Raw genomic sequence first — 13,953 nt, forward strand, 5'->3', positions numbered from 1 at the left:
AAAAAAAAAAAAAAAAAAAAAAAAAAAAAAAAAAAAAAAAAAAAAAAAATCAACAGTAAAATCTTTATTTAGAAAAAAGGCCTTGCAGAAAGATACTATTTAATCTGGTCTCAATAGCAATGTAAGGAGAGTAAATATGAGCCAAGGCATTAAAGTAAAAATAAGCCAAATAAGTATATACTTAGGTATGGAAGGTGGAGGAGAAAAGAAGTATGATTACAAACAGAAGGAAGGGAAATAAGGAGTATCAAGTTTGGCTATAAACGCTTGGTATAGGTAAATGCTATCAGCCTTGGGTGTTTGTGTTCAAATAATAAAGAACAATAGAAAGCATTTAAAAAGTTTCTAGCAGCAGTAGCATATCGAAAGAGTTTGAAAGGTCAATAAGTCAATATTATGCATGGTAAGCAGAAATAAGAAAGTAAGGCAGAGGAATTAATTAGAAGGATGTTGCTGCCCTGACACCAAGCCAAGAAGCCTAGAAGTAAAGAAAGCCAGTCAATGAAAACTACATGCTGAAGGAAGTCTGGACTCTCTGTAGGAACGACAAAGAATAAAGGCAAAGACTTAAAGACTCAACCACAGAGACATAAGAACTCATCCACATGGAAAACTCACAGCAAAAAAAAATAGAGATGCCAGAAAAGGATAAGAGTAAAATTAAATAAAAACTGTATAATGCTACGGAAGTCACGGTGGAAGAATTTCATTGAGAAAAGGAAATCAGTAACTTCAAATGCAAAGGTCAGCTTATTTGAACTTTATCTGAGAATAAGACCACCAGATATGACTAAGGCTGAGTGGATGGATGCCTTTAAAAAACCATTTTGTGAGAGTGTGAAGTGATGAGAACAGAAGCCACAATACTGAGAGTGAAAAATGGGAAACTTCCAGGTGCTAACATCTTAAGGAAAATGTCTGGTTAAAAAAAGAAACAAAGGCCAGGCGCGGGTGGCACATGCCTGTAATCTCAGCACTCTGGAAGGCCAAGGTGGGTGGACTGCTTGAGCTCAGGAGTTCAAGACTAGCCTGGGCGACTTGGCAAAACTCCATCCCAACAAATACAAAAAATTAGCTGGGCACAGTGGCATGTGTCTGTAGTCCCAGCTACTCAGGAGGCTGAGATGGGAAGATCATCTGAGCTCAGGAGGTCAAGACTACAGAGAGCTGTGATTCCACCAATGGGTGACAGAGTGAGATCCTGTCTCAAAATAATAATAAAAGAAACAAAGAAAAATATCAGAATCCAATAAAAGAAACTTCAGTGTAACCCAGTAAAAGTTGTTTTAATATTTTATAAGCTGCACACTATTTTATAAGCAAGCATGATTAAAAAGGAATCAGTACATGATAAATATAATTGATTAAAGATGTTCAAATAACAAGTGATGAAAACTGCTAGAACAGAAAACTCCATCAAGGTGGTCCTTACATACATCCTCAAAATGTACATATGAAGTCAAGAATCAGAATTCTGTTATAAAGTGGTCAGATTTCCTGCAAAACTGGTTAATTTTTGAGTTTAGTCCAATGCTAGGATCACCTTAATTTGACTGAGTGTTCCATTTCTTTTTAGCAAAAACAAAGGCATGTAAACATCTCAGAAGATGCTCATACTCAAATTAATGTCAAAAATACTATACTAGAATGCTGATGCAATATGTTTGAGACATAATTTATATACGATAAAAATTCACCAATTATAAGCAAGGGTTAATGAATTCTGACAAATGTATGCACTCATGTAACCACTACCACAAGCAAAAGCATATCCATTACCCCAGAAAGTTCCCTGTATTCCTTTGCAGTAAATGATCCCACTGCCAGCAACCACTAATCTGCTTTCTGTCACTACAGGTTGGATTCGCCTCTCCTATAATATCATATAAATGAAATAATAAATATGTACTCTTTTATCTGGTCTCTTTTACTCATAAGTTTTTAAGACTGATCCATGCTGCTGCATGTATAAACAGGTGATTCTTTTACTGCCGAATGGTATTCCAATAGCTTTTCAAACAAAAGATACACTTCCTCCATATTATGATCACCATAAATGTGGACTACATCATTTTTCTTAAAACACATTCATAAAAGACACATTAAAAGTAGATAAAACAAAGAAGTTCCAGATTTTGCAGATACTAAATAATCAAAAACATTTATATTGGATATTTATACTGTGAATAATAATGACTCTTATTTAGAAGTATGTAATAATAGTATTAGTTTTAAAATACTTCCTTTAGTTTTAGTTTTGCTTTGTCTTTATTTTGGTGATCTCCTTAATTTTATTCTTGTAATATTGAGCCTCCAGGTCCTTATCAACTATGTAGAAATCAAACAGCCTAACAAGTTAAAATATTTCAAACTCAATGAGGAATATAGAAACCAAGAATTTCCTTTAAATCATGGAAAATAAATTGTTTTATTAATCCTCAATGAAAGCATTACAGAAGTTTATAAAGTGACACAAATCTATTCAGCACACATTATCTAACTATTGAAAATTGTCTCAGTTATCAAACAACATTAATAAAACTGACTAATGCTATATTAGACATCACAGGAAAAAGCATTTTATTACACAAAAGGTATGTACAATGGGAGAAGAAAAAAAATCATCAAAACTTCAATGCTAATCATGGACTTGATTAAAAAAATGCTTGAAGGCGTACAATGTGGTAAGCTTGCTTTTTCCAATCAGATAAGATATGAGGTTAGTTATTTTAGGATGGACCACATTCTGAGTCATTCCTGACCATTCAGGAGGCAGTTAGTTAAAATTATGTTACTAAAAACACTGTATAATCTATATTAACACAAATTCGGAAAATGTTACTCTAATGAATTATTAATTTGATGTGAAAAACTTCTGCGTCTCAAGAGACTAAAAAATAAATCTATAAATCCAGGATAGAATGTGTATGTCCAGATAAAACAAGGCAAACTTCTATTCAAATTATAACTTTCGGGGAAAAAACAAGCACTGTAATCGATCCAATTTGTCAAGTATCTATTGTACATCTAAATATCAGGATTAATGGGTATAGATGGTTGAAACTTATAAAGATGTATTAACTTAGTTTATTCAGTGACACAAATTATTCATTCATCTTCTATTGCTGTATAATCAATTATCACAAATCTAACAGCTTAAAACAATACCTATTTAGAATCTCAGTTCCCCTGGCTCAGGAGTCTGGGTGCATTTGGCTGAGTCCCCTCCTCAGGATCTTACCAGGCAGAAACCAAGGTGTCAGCCAGGGCCACAATCCTCAACTGAGACTTGGGATCTCTTCCAAGTTAACTGGTTCTTGGCAGAATTAATTTCTTTGCAGCTATATGACTAGGACTACAATTTTCTTGCTAGTTGCCCATCAGAGACCACCACTTGTAGAGGTCATCTCTACTATTTTGCCATGAGAATGTTTACTATCTTCCAGGCGAGCAGAATTATATCTCTCTAATTTCTTTTCCCCTTCTAGCCTGCTATGAAGGAGTGTTGTCTGTTAATGTAATCCTGGGAGGGACCATCCATCACCACTTGCCATATAACACAACCTAATCAAGTGAGCTGCTACACCACAATATTTACAGGTACCACTAACACTCAAGGGAACGGAATACTACAGGGTGTGTATACTGGGGGTCAAGGATCTTGGAGACCATCTTAGAATTCTAACTACTAGAGATGGAGATATGTGTAGGATGCTGTATGAGCAAAAGAGGAAGTAAAAGATTCAGACTGGCAGAACAAAGAAAGGAAAGGGAAATTACTATAGAAGCCCTTGCCAGACAAGTTCCAGGCACTATTCTCAGAAAAAACTTTTTTTTTTAAATCAAGAAGCCAAAGTTCAGGAAAGTTAAGTAATGTGCCCAAGGTTATATAATGTGGCTCTACCCAGAGGGAATGTTTGGATTAACTTATCTAGGTAAGTGGTTATTTAGGTAAATGGATGGAGGTGGGGGGTAAGGGTGAGGAGGGATGGAGGAGTGCCATTAAGTAAAGGGAAACACAAGTGCAAAGACAAAGAGATTCAGCAGACTACACACTGTAATGAAACTACAAACATGATCTTCATTTCAGCATGAACAGAGCATTAAGTGTGTGGCAGGGAATGGATGGAGATGAAGCTGGAGAGACAGCAGGGATCAGATTAAGAAATGTCTTCTGAGAACTTCACCTTTAAGGCTACACGAAATTAAGGAAGGATTTTAGGATGCAGCATCACAAATTGTGTATAATTTTTAAAAATTCCTGACTGGAATATCATCACAGTCTTCACAAAAAAACTTTTAAAGCAATTTTAAGTGTAGTCACATAACAGTTATCAATACTATTGATAAGTTAGTTATCAATACTATTGATAAAGTTACATATCAGATACATGCAGGAAAGCTAAGAACTCATAATAAATGCTGAAGAATTCTAGGTAAAAATTAACTGTACACTATGGTAAGAAAGAAAATCCCAGGTACACGCATTTTAAAGCACAAGGTGAAACTGGAGAGAAAAACAGTAGAATAACCATATTGGTATAAAATGCCTACCTTGACTTCACCACTTCCACCAGCACTTAGTACATTTCTCCATCCTTGTTCCCTGGCCCTATTTATTCTCTCCAACTTTGGGGAAAAGAAATATACAAAACACCATTTCAAGTACTTAATAAAAAATACATGTAATACATTTAGCAATAAACTAAAAATCAGTACATTCTTTAAGAAAAAATTGTATTTAATAGATTAGCCTCTTACCTTTTCCTTTTCTTGCCTTTTCATTTGTTCAGCCTTCATTAAACTAATAATCTGTAACAATTTTAAAGACAAACTTCTTACAACTCTTGGACCTATTATCGCTTACAACTTGCCAAAGGTAGAAAAACAAGAGCAAAAAACTACCTGATCTTTTTGTTTCTTTTCTTTTTCAATACAATCCAGCCTTCTCTTTCTTGCTGCTTCCTTAAATAAAAAAAGAACATTTTTATCAATAGTAATTCCTACTTTTTCTAGTTTCATTAGGAAAGTTAGTACACCAATGACAGAGGTATGTTCAGTGAGGTTTTTTAAAAAAAGAAGTTACAAGTATTTGAAAGAAATAAGGAGAGGTTTGGAGGCTTTATAGTAAGATTTTGTTTCTTTTTAGAAATTATTTTTGCAAAGCTTTAAAATAACCAGACAGATGCCTGTATACCTCAGACATTTTCCTCCTTTCTTCTCCAGTATTCACTCTCTTCTCTGGAGTTTGATGGGCCTGGACAAAAAGTAAAACTACAAATTAAATAAAGATTTTGAGGCACTTATTTGAGAATCCCAAATTAACAGAAATTTAAAACAAGAAAAAGGTAAAGCCCATACTTCCATAACTCTCTCCCAAATTACATTATCTTTAAAAACAGAAAACACTGTAGTCTGACATGCTGTCTGTTAAACAAACAGAAACATTAGATTAAAAGAAAATGTGGAAAAGGGTCCTTACCCAATGATCAACTAAACAGTTGTATGTTCAGATATGCATGTTAACTTTAAGTTTTCTAATATTATGATAGAATAGCATTTCAAAAGCCCATGATAATTTTAAAAAAAAATTACACTATATATATTCAGTATATAAAATTCAAACAAGATAAAAAATTTATGGTCTATTTTGCTCCCACCTCCAAAGGTAATGACTGTTAATACTTTCATTAGTGCCTTTTAGACATTATTTTATGTATTTAGATACATATACAGTTCAAGTATATAGAGAATAACTTTAACTGATTTTTACATACATGTAATATTAAGGTGTTACTAGGTGGAAAAATGACTTTAATTTTTAAAATTTCAATAGCTTTAGGGGTTCAAGTGGTTTTTGGTTACATGGATGAAATGCAAAATGGTGTATATTAGATATTTACATTTCTTTTATATACTGTTTATCTAACTTTGGGGTTGTTAATGGAATCATAAAATATATATTCTTTGGTATCCTGCTTTTGCTCAACATTGTTTTCAAGATTCATTTATGTTATTATTTGTATCTACATCTGTTTTCTTCATGAATATATAGCATTCTATTAATTTTGATTCCTTTCTTCCACAATTATCTTATACTTTACTCATTAGGTCTATTCTAAACTATCTGGGGGCAGGGGCTTGTGTGGTAGCTCATATCTATAACTGTAGCACTTTGGGGGGCCAAGGCAGGAGGATTGCTTGAGTCTAGGAATTTGAGACCAGCCTGGATAACATAGTGAGTCCCTATCACTACAAAAAAATTTTAAAAATTAGCCAGCCATGTGGCCCACAGCTGTTGTCCCAGCTACCCAGGAGGCCGAGGTGGAAGGATCTCTTGCGCCTAGGAGTAGAGGTGACAGTGAGCTATGATCACATCACTATACTCCAGCCTAAGTGACAGAGCAAGACCCTGTCTCAAAAAAAAAAAAAAAAAAAAAAAAAAAAAAAAAAAAANCAAAAAAAAAAAAAAAAAAAAAAAAAAAAAAAAAAAAAAAAAAAAAAAAAAAAAAAAAAAAAAAAAAAAAAAAAAAAAAAAAAAAAGAATAAAAATAAAAAGTATCTGGGGGATTTATGGCTATTTCTTTCCATTTCATTTTCTAATCACTTATTTTTTACATTGGGCTTCCATCAGGCCACTTTATTGAACTAATAGTTTAATGCTGCTTCACCGAGATTTTCTAGGCAGGTAATCACATCAAATATAAATATGATGTCTATGTTTTCTCTTCTCTTCCAATATTTACATTTCTTTCTTTTCAATTGCTCTAGCTAGAACCTCTGGCACAATTAAACAATGGCAATGGCAGCAAATCCCTCTGTCTTGTTTCTAACTTTAACGATAATGCTTCCAATGTTTCATCATTATGTATAAAGCCTACCATAAGTTTCAGGTGTGTACACATACTGTATTAAGAACTTAACCTTCTGTTTCTTGAATCACACGTTTTAAAAGTTAGTGTTAAGTTTCACCCAATTTTCAGCATCTACTGAGATGATTTTTATATGATTTTGTTTTCTAACCTGCTAGTGTAGTAAAATTACAGTAATCGGTTTTCTACTGTTGAAATGTCCCTGTATTAATGCAATAAATCCTATTTGAGAATTATTACATTATTTTTTGATAAGCTGCCTAATTTTCCCTTTTTAAAATCCTTTTTTTTTTTTTTAGGATTTCTGTATCTGTTCTTATAAGTGATCTACAGTTTTGTTTTACCCTGTGTTAACTGCCCAATTTTGTAATCAAGGTTAAGCCTAATACATGACTGATTTTTCAAACAATTCTAAATGCAATTCTACATGCAAAAATAGGTAAAAATTTATAGAAAATTTTAAGTTATTTATCACCTACCAGTGTTTATATTTTTCAGCCACCTTAGAAAAGGTAATTTTAAAAGAACAGTGTACAATTTTTCACCTAAACCGAGTTTCAATGGAAAGGAAAGTAGACATTACTTAAAAAAATTACTTGGGAAAAATATTTTGATGGTCCTTTGGATTATTATCAAAATAATCTAGAATTTGATTAAATCATTAAAAGCTGTCTCTACTAACAATTCCATTTTAACAGCAGCTATATTTTAACAAAGTCATTGTTATAAAACATACTGCCCTTTGCTTTAGTTTTCTAAATTATGTAGAATGACCATAACATATGCGCACTAAAATTCTAACCCTGAAAAGAAAATTGAGAATACTACAAAATAAACATGACCCTCACATCATTTTTGAAATAAATGTCTCACATTATATTAAAAACTTAAAAAGGGACACAAAAATTTAGTTTCACTGAAAACAATTCAAAAGGATAACTAATATTTCTGCTTTAGAAAGCAATGATATAATTTAAACTGCGTATTTCTTTCAAATGAACAACCTTTTTACTTTAATGAAGATATTACTGAGTATGAGCCAGGAATATGCTGATATTTAAAATATGTAATGCCAGGCAATGGCTTAATAAACTTATAAATAAGAATATTTACTGTTTTATAATGTGCTTTGGCATTTTAATTAAATGAGCATAAACCAATCAATTTTATTGGTACAATATGTTTTAACTCAAAGCTATAGCAACAATGGGGTAAGTGGTGCTAAATCTCACACCTGATTTCACTCTTATGATGAACTAAATGATGCATTTACTCTCTGACAAAATAACCCAAGTGGTGGGTTCTCAGAACTATCCCACTCCCTCACTGTATTATTAGTTCCTAACTCCTAACCTCTAATTTTGGCTAGTTATTTAAATTCAACTCTCATTTAAGCTAACCATTTACATTACCACCTTACCCCAGAAAAGACACTAAAGTTGATGAAATAAAAACAATACTGAAATATTTAAAGAACACTAGATTTCAAACTTTCTCTAAAGGTAACCCACAATAAGAAATGATCTGGACTCAGTGAAGACACGTACACACCCCTACATTTCATAAAATACCTTCACTATGTATAGCAGACCCTGCTACTTTCTATCACTTGAAAACAAACAGACAAAATTCCTTGCTCTTTGCCTACTAGAATGTTTTTGCCAACACTAATGGATAGCAACCCCTCACTTTAAAATCATTATCAGAGGCCTCTGGGGGCATTATTATTGAAGTACAAGAAATAAAAATCATAATATCATTACAAAAACACAGGATTTCTGCCACGATGGCCGAATAGGAACAGCTCTGGAGTGCAGATCCCAGAAAGAGTGATGCAGAAGGAGAGTGATCTCGGCATTTCCAACCAAGGTACCAGGTTCATTTCAAAGGGACTGGTTGGACAGTGGGCATAGTCCAGGAAGGGCAAACCAAGGCAGGGCGGGGTGCTGCCCCACCGGGAAGTGCAGTTGGACAGAGGATCCAGGACTCTTCCCCTCTGGTACTCCGGTTCAGATACTGCATTTCTCCCATTGCCTCTGCAACCCACAGATAAGGAGATCCCCACCGGGCTGAAAAGTGCCTCGAGTTTCTACCAGATCGGAGCGGTAGCTCTGGCTGCTGCCATGGGTTGGCAGAGATTTAGGTGGACGTTTTAAACCAGTGCTGACAGTGCCTGTGGGACAGAACTCCCCACTCCCTAGAAAGCTGGGGAGTTGAAAGCAGGGAGACACGTAATATGGCTTGGCAGGACCCACCCTCACAAAGACCAGCAAACTGGGGCCCTCTCGCTTAAGAGATTCGCAGCTAGCACATCAGTTTGAGCTCAACCCAGGAAGATCCAGCTTGGTGGGGGGAAAGGCTTCGCCATAGCTGATCTTACCTGTGTAAACAAAACCCAGAGGAAGCTTACACAACAGCTGGACTGAGCCCATGGCAGCCCAGGAGCGCCCCTGCAGGCAAACAAGGGACAGACTGCCTTGTGAAGCGACCTCCTGACCCCTGCATAACCAAAAAGACACCACATAAAAGAGAGGTCTGGCTGACAACTGGTGGGTACCCTTCTGGGACAAAGCTACCAGAGAAAAGATCAGGCAGCAATACTTGCTGTGCTGCAGCCCGCATGGGTGATTCCCAGGCAAGAAAGGTCTGGAGTGGACCTCCAGCAGTCCTACAGCAGAGGGGCTTATTAGAAAGAAAACTAAAAAACAAAAAGAAATAGCTTCAACATCAACAGAAAGGAGGTCCACTCAGACACCCCATCTCGAATCACCAACTTCAAAGATCAAAGGTAGATAAATCCACAAAGATGGGATGAAACCAGCACAAAAGGATGCAATCATCAAAGACCAGGCTGTCTCTCCTCCTCCGAGGGATCACAACTCCTCACCAGCAAGAGAACAAAACAGGATAGAGTATGAGTTTGACCAATTCACAGAAGCAGGCTTCAGACGGTGGGTATAACGAACTTCTCCAAGCTAAAGGAACATGTTCTAACCCAATGCAAACAAACTAAAAACCTTGAAAAAAGGTTAGATGAAATGCCAACTAGAATAACCAACTTAGAGAAGTACGTAAATGACTTGATGGAGCTGAAAAACATAGCACAAGAACTTCACGAAGCATACACAAATGTCAATAACTGAATTGATCAAGCAGAAGAAAAGATATCAGAGATTGAAGATCAACTCAATGAAATAAAATGAGAAGGCAAGATTAAAGAAAAGTGAAAAGAAATGAAAAAAGCCTCCAAGAAATATGGGATTATGTGGAAAGACCTAATCTACATTTGATATGTGTACCTGAATATGACAGGGAAAATGAATCCAAGCTGGAAAATGCTCTTCAGGATATTATCCAGGAGGACTTCACCAGCCTAGCAGGGCAGGCCAACATTCAAATCCAGGAAATACAGAGACCCCAACAAAGATACTCATCAAGAAGAGCAACCCCAAGGCACATACTCGTCAGACTCACCAGGGTTGAAATGAAGGAAAAAATACTAAACGCAGCCAGAGAGAAAGGTTTGGTCACTCACAAAGGGAAGCCCATCAGATTCACAGTGGATCTCTCAGCAGAAACCCTACAAGCCAGAAGAGAATGGGGGCCAATATTCAACATCCTTAAAGAAAAAACTTTCAACCCAGAATCTCATATCCAGCCAAACTCTTCCTTCATAAGTGAAGGAGAAATAAAATCCTTTAGGGACAAGCAATTGCTGAGAGATTTCTTCACCACCAGATCTACCTTACAAAAGCTTCTGAAAGAAGCACTAAACATGGAAAGGAACAACCAGTATCAGCCACTGCAAAAAAGGTACCAAACTGTAAAGACCAATGACGCAATGAAGAAACTGCAACAACTAATGGGCAAAACAACCAGCCAGTAAAAAAAAAATGGCAGGATGAAATTCACACATAAAAATATTAACGTTAAATGTAAACAGCCAAAATGCACCAATGAAAAGACACAAACTGGCAAACTGGATAAAAAGTCAAGATCCATTGGTGTGCTGTAGTATTCAGGAGACCCATCTCACATGCAAAGACACACATAGACTCAAAATAAAGGGATAGAAGATTTACCAAGCAAATGGACAGCAAAGTAGGGACTGCAATCCTAGTCTCTGATAAAACGGACTTTAAATCAACAAAGATCAAAAGAGACAAAGAAGGGCATTATATAATGGTAAAAGGATCAATGCAACAAGAGCCAACTATCCTAAATATATATGCACCCAAGACAGGGGCACCCAGATATATAAAGCAAGTTCTTAATGACCTACAAAGAGACTTAGACTCCCATACAATAATAGTGAGAGACTCTAACACCCTACTGTCAATATTAGATCAACGAGACAGAAAATTAAGGATATCCAGGACTTGAACGCATATCTGGACCAAGTGGAACTAGTAGACACCTACAGAACTCTCCACCCCAAATCTATAGAATATACATTCTTCTCAGCACCACATTACACCTACTCTAAAACTGACGACATAATTGGAAGTAAACCACTCCTCAGCAAATGCAAAAGAACGGAAATCATAACAAACAATCTCTCAGACCTCACTGCAATCAAATTAGAACTCCAGATTAAGAAACTCACTCAAAACTGCACAACTACAGGGAAACTGAACAACTTGCTCTTGAATGACGACTGGATAAACAATTAAATGAAGGCAGAAATAAAAATGTTCTTAGAAACCAATGAGAATGAAGGCACAATGTACCAGAACCTCTGGGACACATTTAAAGCAGTACCTAGAGGGAAATATATAGCAACAGATGCCCATATGAGAATCGAGGAAAGATCTAAAATTGACCCCCTATCGTCAAAATGAAAAGAGCTAGAGGAGCAAAATCAAAAAAGCAAACCAAAGAAACCCCACAAAAGCTAGCAGAAGGCAAGAAATAACAAAAATCAGAGCAGAACTGAAGGAGATAGACACACAAAAAACCCTTCAAACAATCAATAAATCCAGGAGCTGTTTTTTTGAAAAGATTAACAAAATAGAACACTAGCCAAACTAATAAAGAGAGAAGAATCTAATAGATGCAATAAAATATGATAAAGGGGATATGACCACCGATTCCACAGAAATACAAACTACCATCAAAGATTACTACAAACAACTCTATACACATAAACCAGTAAATCTGGAGGAAATGGATAAATTCCTGGACACTTACATCCTCCCAAGAATAAACCAGGAAGAAACTGAATCCCTGAATAGACCAATAACAAGGTCTGAGGTTGAGGCAGCAATTAATAGCTTACCAACCAAAAAAATTCCAGGCCCAGACAAGTTCACAGCCGAATTCTACCAGACCTACAAAGAGGAACTGGTTCCATTCCTTCTGAAACTATTCCAAACAACACAAAAAGAGGGAATCCTCCCTAACTCATTTTATGAGACCAACATCAACCTGATATCAAAACCTGGCAGAGACACAAATAAAAAACAAAACTTCAGGCCAATATCCATGATGAACATCAATGCAAAAATATTCAATAAAATACTGGCAAACAGATTGCAACAGCACATCAAAAAGCTTACCCATCACAATCAAGTAGACTTCATGCCAGGGACGCAAGGCTGGTTCAACATATGCTAATCTATAAACGTAATCCATCACATAAACAAAACCAAAGACAAAAACCACACGATTATCTCGATAGATGCAGAGAAGGCCCTCGACAAAATTGTATAGTGCTTTCTGCCAAAAACTCTCAATAAACTAGGTATTGATGGAACATATCTCAAAATAATAAAAGCTATTTATGACAAACCAACAGCCAACATCATACTGAAATAGCAAAAACTGGAAGCAATCCCTTTGAAAACTGGCATTAGATAAGGGTGCCCTCTCTCATCATTCCTATTCAATACAGTACTGGAAATTCTAGCCAGAGTAATCAGGCAAGAAAAAGAAATAAAGGGTATTCAATTAGGAAAATAAGAAGTCAAATTATCTCTATTTGCAGACAACATGACTGTCTATTTAGAAGACCCCATCATCTCTGTCCCAAATCTCCTTAAGCTGATAAGCAACTTCAGCAAAGTCTCAGGATAAAAATCAGTGTGTAGAAATCATAAGCATTCCTATATACCAGTAACAGACAAACACAGAGCCAAATCATGAGTGAACTCCCATTCACAATAGCTACAAAGAGAATAAAATACCTAGGAATACAACTAACAAAGGATGTGAAGGACCTCTTCAAGGAGAAGTACAAACCATTGCTTAAGGAAATAAGAGAGGACACAAACAGATGGAAAAACATTACATGCTCATGGTTCGGAAGAATCAATGTCATGAAAATGGCCATACTGCCCCAAGTAATTTATACACTCAATGCTATCCCCATCAAGCTACCATTGAACTTCTTCACAGAACTGTAAAAAACCACCTTAAACTTCATATGGAACCAAAAGAGAGCCCACATAGCCAAGACAATCATAAGCGAAAAGAACAAAGCTGGAGGAATCACACTACCTGACTTGAAACTATACTACAAGGCTACAGTAATCCAAACAGCACAGTACTGGTACCAAAATAGAGATATAGACCAATGGAACAGAACAGAGGCCTCAGAAGTAATGGCACATATCTACAACCATCTGATCCTAGACAAACCTGACAAAGACAAGCAATGGAGAAAAGATTCCCTGTTTAATAAATGGTATTGGGAGAACTGGCTAGCCATATGCAGAAAGCTGAAACTGGACACCTTCCTTATATCTTACACTAATATTAACTCCAGATGGATTAAAGATTTAAACATATGACCCAACACCATAAAAATCCTAGAAGAAAACCTAGGCAATACCACTCAAGAAATAGGCATAGGCAAAGACTTCATGACTAACATACCAAAAGCAATGGCAGCAAAAGCCAAAATCGACAAATGGGACCTAATTAAGCTTAAGAGTTTCTGCACAGCAAAAGAAACAATCATTAGAGTGAACTGGCAACCAATGGAATGGGAAAAAATTTTTGCTATCTACCCATCTGACAAAGGGCTAATATCCAGAATGTACAAAGAACTAAAGCAGATTTACAAGAAAAAAACAAACAA

The 13,953-nt window shown here is 35.8% G+C and overlaps 1 protein-coding gene across 1 annotated transcript in view; it reads right to left on the bottom strand.

The window, feature by feature from the left end:
- The window catches only part of LOC108316687 (serine/threonine-protein kinase Nek1), a 174,516-nt gene that overhangs the window by 115,787 nt on the left and 44,776 nt on the right, over nt 1–13,953 (bottom strand). The window contains exons 12-15 of the mRNA XM_017546660.2: nt 5,198–5,257; nt 4,906–4,965; nt 4,762–4,812; nt 4,555–4,629 (exon numbers count right to left, since the gene is read on the bottom strand). Of these exons, the coding sequence (XP_017402149.2) occupies nt 4,555–4,629; nt 4,762–4,812; nt 4,906–4,965; nt 5,198–5,257 (246 nt within the window). The remainder of the gene's footprint in view (nt 1–4,554; nt 4,630–4,761; nt 4,813–4,905; nt 4,966–5,197; nt 5,258–13,953) is intronic.

This window comes from Cebus imitator, unplaced genomic scaffold, assembly GCF_001604975.1.
Source record: "Cebus imitator isolate Cc_AM_T3 unplaced genomic scaffold, Cebus_imitator-1.0 Scaffold190, whole genome shotgun sequence".
Taxonomy (NCBI): domain Eukaryota; kingdom Metazoa; phylum Chordata; class Mammalia; order Primates; family Cebidae; genus Cebus; species Cebus imitator.